Here is an 11681-nt window from a genome sequence, read left to right as displayed (position 1 = left end):
TATGTGACCGAAGTAGACGTGGTTACACCCTCTATTAATAATTTAAATATATATGGCCGGAGCATCGCCTATTAAAATTATTTTACGGTACCATTTAATTTTGGGTAATACCGAAATATAGTGGGAACCTTATTTTATAAATTGCATAATTATCGGACCATAACTAACTTATGCAAGATTGTCCACTTTAATTTATTATTGGTCGGAGATAACCTGCATACGCAGACGTCCGTATGGCGGGTGAAAATCCATTTATTATTTTATATATAGATTTATTTATATTATCAATGATAATAATGATATATACATTGATTATTGCATACTTGTTAACGCACCCGATTAAGTAGGATTTTATGTAATATTTACATTGATGAATTAAAATTTAATAATTTTCATGTTAATTCAGATTTAGTATGACAAATATTACAAGCTTGTCGTTCGTTTCCTTGGACATTTCTGACAATAATTATTTATCATGGGTACAAGATGTAAAGTTGCACTTGGGTTCAAAGAAATTAAGTGATACAATAAAGGCATAAAATAAATCCACGGCTGAAGAAAACTTTACCTCCATAATTTTTCTCCGACACCACATGCATGAAGATTTAAAATCTGAGTACTTAGAAGTCGAGAATCCTTTTATTTTATGGGAAAATCTAAAGGATATGTTCGATCACCAGAAACTAGTTTATCTACCTGCAGCTGAAAATGATTGGGCTAATTTAAGACTTCAGGATTTTAAGAGTGTCCGAGCATATAGCTCTGCTTTATTCAAAATAAGTTCTAGGCTTATTATGTGTGGTGAGAAAGTTACGGAAAAAAGAAAAATCGATAAAACACTATCAACTTTTCACCCCAACAATATCAACTTAGCAGAGATGGACAGGGAGCGCAAATTCACTAAATTCGGGGATCTTCTATCAACTCTCCTCGTTGCTGAACGGAATCATGAATTGGTGATTAAGAATCATCAATCCCGTCCAACAGGATCTGCCCCATTACCTGAAGTAAATAACATGTCATTCCAGCAGAATGTACGTGGCAGAGGGTATAGAGGTGGACGGGCCCAAGGGCGGTACCGTGGACGAGGTCGGAGCCACGGGCATTTTCGTTCATATAACAACTTTGGTCACCGGAAGTGTCAATCTGAATCACAGAGTAAAAGAAAGGCATCACGAGGAGGAAAAACTGAAAATGTTTGCTATAGGTGCGGCATGAATGGGCACTGGACACGTAATTGTCATACCCCAGATCATTTTGTTAAGTTATACCAATCTTCTCAAAAATCAAAAGAGAAAATGGTAGAAACAAATTTCGCCAACAATAACATAGATGATTTCTCGAGAATCACAACTGGAGGAATAAGCATTAATGGTCCGAATGTACCTAACGAAGCTCCCATATGGGAGGCTGAAGATTAGTAGTGTGTATTGTGTGCTTTATTTTGTTTGAACTATGTAGTGTGTTATGTTCTTATCAAATAAATTATGTTTCTTAATTATATACATAATGGATTCAGAAGATGTATGTATTGCTGATTGTGGTACAACTCATACGATTCTACATAACCAAAAGTAATTTACCCAAATAACCAAAACCAAAGCTCAAGTCGGAACGATTTCCGGCGTATCTAATATAATCGAAGGTTTTAGAAAAGCTAGTTTTGTCCTACCTAACGGTACCCACATACACATTTCAAATGCATTATATTCTAGTAAGTCTACTAGAAATTTTCTTAGTTTTAAAGATATTCGACTCAATGATTTTCACATCGAAACTACCTCTGAGGCTGATAGAGAATATCTTTTTATTACTTCCGCTAATCCTAGCAACAAGAAAATCTTAGAAAAGTTTCACTCACTTTCCTCAGGATTATACATGATGAAAATTAGAACTATTGAGTCACACAATGTCATTGCTTCCAAACTCATAGATCCAAAATCTTTTACTCTTTGGCATGAAAGATTAGGTCATCCTGGCGTCTCTATGATGCGTCGTATTATAGAGAATTCTACTGGTCATCCTCTTAAAGATTTTAAAGTTCTTTCCAACAATGACCTCCCATGTTCAGCATGTTCTTTAGGAAAATTGATCACTCGATCATCCCCTACTAAAGTTCAGCTTGAAAGCCCAACTTTTCTAGAAAGGATCCAAGGCGGCATATATGGACCTATCCACCCATCATATGGCCCATTTAGGTACTTCATGGTATTAATTGATGCCTCAACTAGATGGTCTCATGTTTGTCTTCTCTCAACTCGTAATGATGCTTTTGCAAAATTACTTGCCCAAATAATCAAATTACGAGCTCAATTCCCAGATCATTGCATCAAGTCAATTCGTTTAGATAATGCCAGCGAATTCACATCTGCAACTTTTGTCGACTATTGCATGTCTGTAGGAATCTCAGTTGATTGTTATTGTCAAAGATTAAATAGTAAGGCTAGGCTTAGACTTGAAAATCTTCACATTGCATTTAATTTCCTTGTCTCTTGTTTTGGCTATAAATAGCTTTGTTTGTGATGAATAAAAACATACCTCCGAGCAGCAACATTCCTCTCATCTGCTTGCATTCTTCTTTTATCAGCTCTTCAACCCTTTCATTTAATCCAGCTATTGTTATAATATAGTTTGTTGCTCGCAACTCAAGTGCTATCAAGATACTAGGCTCAACAAGAAAAAGAAATCTCAAACATGAAGGAATACATTTAATTATCTTGTCATACGGGCCTCAAATTGTTGCCTATCATTAGACATGCCCTCAAGACTGGATCATCTTTACTCGCTAGTGAGATTTGTGTGAACTTATTTAATTAACTTCGTAAAATTTGAGACAGGAGCTACAAACCGATGTAGGTTTTTTTAAAGATTTTCAACTGATGTAAAAGAGCATTTAAAATATTTATTTTTGTAGAAAATAACATTTTGGCAAGTATTCTTTCAAAAATCTGTGAAATATGATATAAGGTTTACAAGAAGGGTAAAAAAACTTAGGCTGGAATTCTGAAAAAATAACTTGACCAATCACCAGAACTCTAACGACACAATTATAATCTCATGCAATAAAAATATTATTTTACGATTTAAAACACCTAAAATGACGAAGTATCTAAGGGAGTTCCCTTTCAATTTTATAAAAAGGTTCCGCATGTTTATACAACATAAAGCGATAGAAGCACATTTTTTACATTCGGTCATGCATTCTCTCTAACTCATTCCTCGACTTCATTGACTGCAACACTTCCTTTTTCTTTTTCCGCAAATAGGCAACCAAACCATGCCTATATCTCAAAGCTGTTTCGTACGACTTGGGCTTAAGGAATACACTAGACTAGAAAAACAGTAAATTATGAGGGAGGCTTAACCATCTCTCTGGTATCATTATCTTCCAAGTGGGCATTCATATACCCATTTCAGGTTACACGTATACTAAAACTAGATCCTCTGTACTAGGAGACTTTTCTATCTGTACTCTTGATTTGCCAATTTAGGTCCTCCAACTTCCAACAATTTCAAACGTGCCCTTTCAAACTACATATATAAAAGAGAGTATTAGGGACTTTGTTCGGCGTTGTAGATTGTAGAGCGGTGAATACAGTATTAACAATTAAATTAAATTAAAATTCAATATTCAGGAACAATTTTTATATTAATGAATAAAAACTGATCACCAAACTCTCTCGGAGGATGAACATATATCCTTCAGAGCTGCTAGGTTACACATGAAAATATTTCAGTAATCGACATGTATAGTGTTAACCTAATCTATGCTTATATACTGTACTGTTACACAATCAATTTAGGTAATATACATAAATAAGGAAATCTGATACATGTCTAACTATTGATGCTGCAATTAAGTAAGTCATACACCGACATATCTCTGCAAATCATAGTAGTTATCACATAATCATCACTTCCCGAGATACATATTCTAATAGATACTGATATAAACTCTAATGACAAATACTGATGATATCATCTTCTGTCAAATGCTGATATGATAAACTCTGATATCTTTTATGACAAACTCTGATATCATCAAATTACATCTAACAATCTCCACCAACTTGTGCATTATGAAAATATGTACAAATTTCTATTTGATGATATCAAAACCTATCTAAATGCAGAAATACAAACAATATACAGTCTTATAGTCAGTGCATCAGACTTTAATCTTTAGTCTTGAATTCTGGCATATCTTGTAGCTTCATTAAAGAATTGTCTGAGCATATCCTCTTCTGCTATGTTCAGATGCATCTCTAATCTCTGCTTGACATCCTTTGAGCTCTTGAGAAGATTCATTATTGTGGTAGATAGAAGCCTTTAGATCAGAAATTTTACTTATGCTTAAGTTCAATCATTCAGTTGAATCAACCCATAATCCTTAGTATCAGGATTGAAAGAAATCAGCTTTGAACCAACATGTTCAACAATTTGTGCTCCTCCCTTAGGCATGTCAGCAACTGAATCCTTCAGTATGTATTTAAAATGAACTTTGATTTAGCCATACTTTTATGCTTCTCATGAACTAGGCCTTTTAGAAGTTTAGACCATCTTTCAGTAGTTGCATTCTTGACAGAGAGCATGTAGACAAGGTATTCAAGTTCTTGCCAGTATTCGTTCAACATTTATTTTTGAGATATTCTTAGCTTTTTTCCAGAATCAAGAAAGTACAACATATTTTCCTTAGGCTTGTCACCATCAAACTCATCAAGAATAATTTGAACAAAAATTATCTTCTGAAGATCCTAAAGTTTAACATCTTCACCTATTCTAGTTAGTGAATTTGTGTCTTTTATCTTCAAGGCATCTCCTTTGTAAATCTCAGCCTTCTTGTAACAATGACCACCTCTCTGATAGGCTTCTCTAGCTTGAGATCTTCCACTGTTAATATTTTTGACTATACCAGTGCCTCTGTCAAGAGCAGGTGTCTTGTCTTTCCACAAGAGCTTCTTCTTGTCTTCAAAGTCTAATGCCAGTTTATCCACATGCTCAGGAGTAATACATCTATTAATATAATCATACCAGCTTTAATCCATTCCAACCTTGTTGTACATGTGTACCTGTATCTTTGTTGACTTTAAATTTAGGCTTGGATGGCTTAGGTCTTCTCTTGAACCTTGGTCTGTCAGATCTTGATCTTCTTTCAACATGAGTAGATCTTAATCATCTTTCAACATGAGTTTAGAGACTGACTTGAAAGTAAAATCATCTTTTATTTATGTGATCTTAACATGAGCAATGTCAGTGGTTGAGATCTGCTTTGTGATTGTTTCTTTAACTTGATCAATGTCAGAGATTAATTCCAGGAATTTATCAGTTTTTATTGGAATATCTTCAACTTGAGCTCTATCAGTGGTTGATTTAAATCTTCCAGATTAAGCTTTGAAGGTTCACCGATCTTTTCTTTCCTCGTATACCTCCTGTCAGCATTTAAAATGTCTTAGGACCTTAAAACAGGTCTTTCAACATATGAAGATTGGCTGACATCTTTAATTACAATTCCTCCTTTTGGTCTTTCAATTTTTGGAAAATCATTATATATCAAAGCAACATCAGTATTTGCAGCATCAGCTTTTAGCAATTTGAAATTTTCTTCTAATTGTCCGATCTGTTCAATATTGACATCTGGACATTTTCTCTTAAACATTCTTCTAGCTACTTCAGCATCAAAAGCTAAAAGTTTTGGATCTTTGTAATGTAGAGTTGTCTTTCTGTCTTTATACATCAGAGTCTATAAGTACTGACTAGCTTCAAAACCAGGTTCTATCTCCATAATAGCCTGGTCTTCATCAGCATTTGTGATTGTCAGGGTTTGCTTTTCAGTAGTTGTGGTCACAGTTTAAGTCAATTCTTTTGTAAGAACAGTCTTGGTAACTTGCATTTTTCCTCTTCCATCACTTCTACCTTCACCTCTTCAATATTAATTAGTGGTTTTAGAAACACCACTAGAGCAAATTATATCTCCACTTGTACTTCTGGGTGCTTTGCCTCCCTTATTCCCTCTATCAGGAGCATCATCCTTATCATCAGCTTTTGACTGTAGTTGTTTGCATTTAAATTTAGAAATTATCTCCCTCTTTTGGGATCATCACCAAGTAAGAGAGAAACAATCAGCTGTACGGACTCCTGAATCTCATCCAATTGCTCAGGCCTTTTGTTTTTGTAGCTTCCAACCTAGCCCGATTAGCTTTAATTTTGTCTTGTCTAGCAATTAGAGGCTTAAATTATTTCTGTATCTCAAACTCACTTTTGGACTTGGCTTCATGAAAAGCGTCTTTAAGTTCATCTATTTGAGCTTGATCCTTGACTTAAGATGTGTGAATGGACTTGACCATGAGAACATAGGCCTTGAGATGAGTAAAGGTATCAGGATTTGTGATCTAGCGCTCAGCTATTTGTAAATGCTGAGAGGCATGATTGACAGTAACATGATAGTGTGGATCCTTCCATTTGGAGATCCATTCTTCCTGAAAATAATATTGAGAAGTAGTTGCAGCTCTCTCAACCATTTTCAGCTTTCTTTCCCTCTCAGGCATGTTCTGAGGAAAAATGATATCATCAAGATCTTCATCAGGATCTAGAGAAACATTGATCTTAGAGGGATCAATGTCATCCTCATCATCATCATCATCATCATCATCATCATCATCATCATCAGAATGTAGAGAAATTTTATCATCAACTATTGGCTCTTTGAAATTCTGTGCTACTTCTCCTTCAACATCAGAGTTTAAGATAAGATCATCAATAAGAGTTGTATGAGAACCAATAGTTTCTAAAATCTCCATGTCATCAGCATTTGCAAGCTTTATCCCCTCAGGAATAGTAATTAATAAAATGTGAACATCGGTATCTACTTTCAAAACCATTATAGTAGTAGAATGAACTGGAGTTTTAGGAATTGAAGCAGACACTGGAATTTCAGCTTCTAGAGTGGGCTGTTCTGCAACTTCAATATCAGCGGAAACAAGGATTGTAGATGGTGGAGTTGTAATAGGATTTGACTGTTGTACTGTCTCAATCACATCAAGGATTGCTATTATGGGTGATGTGTAGATTGGAGTGAACTGCAGTAACATATCAGTATTTATCCCTGCAAAGAAAGTATCAGCATTTGTACTTGATGTTGCAGAGTATTTCTGAGTGACTACAGGTTGCAAGATAGCACATGTTTCTGGTAAACTTTGAGCACCTGCAATAGAATACAAGTAACCACTTAAATCTTTTATATTCTTTTAATGTAGTATCACTATTTTTCACATCACTCATTTCTTGACTTTTAAGAGTCAGACTAGGATTAACTAAATCCTGTCTCTCAACTACCTCTCTTTTTTCTAGGTCAGGAGCCTGGCTCTTATTATTTCTATTTTTCTCTAAATCTTTTCTCTCTATCTCACCAGAAAAGCTCAGATTTTTAAATCCTACATAAATAAGAGGTGGCTGAGAAGATTTGATCATGGTCACATGAACATGGTATTCAAAGAAAAAGGACTGTCCATGATCATCCCATCAATATTTAAGGCAGTTTGCAATTATGAGACAATATCAGTATTTAAAATAGAGAATCATGTACCTGAGGATGACCTCAGGGTACTACCTGAGGTTATAACATTTTTTCATATAAATACATGAGGGTAAATTTATAATTTTAGGATGAGTTATTAGTATTTACAAAAATACCATTAAATTTGTATGGGAGAAGTTTATAACCTCAGGGGAGTTACCTAAGGTCATCCTCAGGCCCATTTTTCTCTTTAAAATAAATGTTGATAATGAGAATTCAGAATTTTTACCTTGTGCAGATGTGATTGCAACATCCATATGCATGAAAGAGATAGAATGGACTTGAATAATATCATCAGTATTTTGAGTGTAATGTGCACCCTTCAAGCATCATCAATTATCATCTCATCTCCAGATATATCAACATCAAAAGCAACACTTCTAAGAGGCTTGATTCTATTGAGTTTTGGAGGAATCAATAGAGCTGTTGTTACTGTAGATGTTTGAGTTGTTGTAACACGTTCTTGTGGGCTCTCTTCTGAGTAGAAATCAAGAATTATGACAAAGTCATCATGTACTACAATTGGAGATGGAGGTGCAACATCGGACTTTACTGGTTCATCAGCATCTACAAACAGAACTTCACCAATACCAAGATCAGCATTTGAGTCTTCTTCGACCCTTTGAGTTGACGGTTCCTATGGAACTGGACCATCAGTAGCTGTTGTACCATTTTGAGATGAAAGGAATATGTCCTAAGTCCAATCATGTATGAGGATTTAGGAATAACTTTTATGTAATCTGTTTTGATTTCATTGATATTAATAAAAGACTTGTTTTGTTTTTATTACGGGCTTTATCTATTTAAGTGTTTAAATAAGATATACCATAGTTTAGAGTAAAGCTTTTTATAGATTATGATGACATCATAATAGTGAGACCTAAAAGATGATAACTCTAAACTTAAATAGTTCCTGATCATAGGATTACTAACTGGTAATTAATAATCCACAAAGATCGGTACATACTATGCTTGCTTCATTATGAAGGATGTCTGTTCTCATAGACATTTGTGTGGTGACACTATAGCTAGTATGTAGGTGCTTATTATAGAATAAGTTCACTGAACATGACTCGCCCAGCTGAACAACTGATGGAGTTCACTCACGTGTCAGCAGTTGTTCACATAGTGATAGTTGTACAAGTATCCTTAGACTTGAGGTCATCATAGTAATCTTGTGTACACTGAACTATGCTTTGGTTTAGTTCTTAGTCTCCAGGGACAATTATTAGGGCTCTTCTGGGTATATGAATTTGTACACGAATATAGTGTATGATCAATAAAGGATCTACCCCTTCCAGTGAAGGAAGCGAATGTTCAAGGCTGATCCACTTATGCTAGTTCAGGAATCTCTGGCCAGAGTGAATGAAATTATAAAGGAGTTTCTAATTTGCATAGAACTAAGCATAGTAAATGGTAAGCAAGTGATTGAATTAGATAGGCTTGACATGAGATCCATGCCTTGTATTTAATCGAGACATTGTAGGGTAGAAGGAGTTTATTGCACGGTAACTATTCACTGAATAGGTTCTTGGTATTCTAAGCAGTGAATTCATATTATCCGGATAGTCGCGATATGCTGAGAAGTATCCCTCACGATGTAGAATAAATGTGATTAATTAATTAATCATATTTAATAAATTAGAGAATTTATATAAATAATGATAAAATAGTTTTATTATTATTTATTTCTAATACCGGCTTAATATTGAACCTACAGGGTCACCCCATAAAAAGAGAATGATTTAATGGTGGAGGAATTAATTAATAATGGCTAATAATTATTTATTTGTGAAATAAATAATTAATTGGCAAATTTAATAATTGATTAAATGAGATTTAATTGATTATAAATTAATTAAGAAAAGTTCTTAATATTATTAATTAAGAATTTAATTTTTGGAAATTAAATCAAGAGAGAGAATTATTTCTAAAGTGTTTAGAAAAATGATTAATAATTAAAAGGTGTTTTAATTATTAATGAGAATAATAAATGGGATAATAATAATAATATTTATGGGAAAATTTCAGCTGAAAATTTTGCCTATAAATATACTATTATAGACCCTATTTTTTATTCGAACCCCAAAACCCAAAAAGTTTGGAAAACCCAATTCTCTCCACCTCCTTCCTCCTCCTTAACATCGTTTTCTTGGTGGATACCGGTGGAGTGCTTCACACTTGAAGAACAACTGCTAAGGATCTCTGATCGTTATCTCCGAATTATTTTAAAGGTTAGATCCGATCTCTCGAATTTTTATTCATGATCTGTATGCTTTTATTTGGATTTTATATGTGTAAAAGTGTTTTGCCATCCCCCGCTGCGATTAAAAATCCAACAATGGTATCAGAGCATAGGTTGTATGCATATAGATCTGTGGTAAAAATTTCAGAATTTTATGTGCTTGTATGAATTAATTATGATTTTTACAAGTTATATCATGGATTAATTTTGTCTGATGAGAAATCATTTCTCAGAATAATTTTGATTGTTGATCTGGGTTCTACAAGTGTTGTAGATCGTCTGGGTATTTTTTTCATAATTTTATGATGTATAGATTTTTTATTATGAATTTTTGAAGTTCTTGTAATTAAAATTCGTAATTAAATAATCATATATGTATATATATAAATTGTAAGTATATATATAAGTGCTTATGTTGGCTGTCTGTTTGCTGCTGTACGGGGAAGAAGAAGACACAGAACAGGTACGGCTGTCAGAACTGTCACGCACGGAATTCCATGACGGCTGCTGCAGAAAAACAAAAAAAAATAGGGGTGTCACGCATTCCGGGAATGCGTTACACACCTGTGGCGCATTAACGGAATGCGTTACACCTTTTAATTGATTAAAAGGGTTGTAACGCATCACCGGAATGCGTTACAGGGCTTGTAACGCGTTCCTGTAATGCGTTACAGCCCGACTGTTTACATTAAAATTGATTTTCTAGGCGTTTCGTAACTCCGTTTTGGGCGTGCAATATACCGTTGGATTCGTTTTTCCAAGACGGATCTAATGGAGTGATCAATTTTAGTTTATATAAAAGTTTTGAACTGTTTATATTTCCGAAAGTATTTTAAAAGTGTTTTAAAGCTGTTTTTAACTGTTTTTAATTGCTTTTAAATGCTTCATGTGATACATAGAGATGTATAATGCTTAGACTAATGTGCTAGATGATATAACATGCCTATCTTGATGTTTATTCATGTTTATATATGTGATATATGCTTAGTTTATCATGCGATGATAGATTTAGGTGAACTTAAATGAACATAAGGCGTTTGTTAGACAACCTAGTATAGTGAAATTATTTCATAACCTTAATAACAATATTATGAATACAATCATGAGATTCTTGTGTTTGTGAAACACGTAATTGAATATGAATTTTAGATATGAGAGAAAGGATGATTCTGTCAACAACAGATTTCTATCTGTAAGAAAGGGTTATTAAGTGACGCCTCTTGACAATGCTCCACCCGATCTGGGAATCATCTGATTATTGATTATTGATTTGAAATATTTAATTTGAAAGGAAGAATTTCTTTATAATATGATTATGATTGTAACGTAATATAATCCCTCTAAAATTAAATAATATCAAGTAGTAATTGGCCAATGATACAACGGGCTTGTGTCGGTCATAGCCTTCCAACATGATAGAAAGTAGTTCTTATTTTTGAATCATTGTCGGTTCGTGCTACAGCCGAGGGCTTTGATTTCGAAATAAAAAATACTTGTCTATTACATAGAGATGTGTACATTGAATAAGAATCTAAAGGTCGGTACGTGCTACAGCCGTGGGCCTTTGGGGACTGATTCAACTGTACGGAATGTTGGGTTAGACTTGACTTAGAATATTGAGTTTATCGTGCTACAGCCGAGACTCAATTATTTAAGAGGCTAAAGTTTGATTAGGGAATAACATAAGATGTAATTGGCAAGAGTTGTCTGCCTATTGAACATTACATGGCGGTTCATGCTACAACCGGGGTTGTGTAATGGAATGTAGGATCCCTATTCCCACTAGCATTATGAATGCTTAATTTTTCACGTAGGGGTTGAATAAATTAGGTAAACTAGTGGAGCCACTTATGAATAAAGACC

The 11681-nt window shown here is 34.2% G+C and overlaps 1 protein-coding gene across 1 annotated transcript; it reads left to right on the top strand.

Moving 5' to 3' along the window:
• The first annotated feature begins 593 nt into the window (after positions 1 to 593).
• On the top strand, positions 594 to 1421 carry LOC141665820 (uncharacterized). Its single transcript, XM_074471802.1, has one exon. The coding sequence runs from the start codon at positions 594 to 596 to the stop codon at positions 1419 to 1421; it is 828 nt and encodes a 275-aa protein (XP_074327903.1).
• Positions 1422 to 11681: the final 10260 nt, after the last annotated feature.

The sequence above is a fragment of the Apium graveolens genome, chromosome 6, assembly GCF_009905375.1.
Source record: "Apium graveolens cultivar Ventura chromosome 6, ASM990537v1, whole genome shotgun sequence".
NCBI lineage: Eukaryota > Viridiplantae > Streptophyta > Magnoliopsida > Apiales > Apiaceae > Apium > Apium graveolens.
The sequence above is the reverse complement of the archived record's forward strand: the minus strand, read 5'-3'. Positions and strand labels throughout refer to the sequence as shown.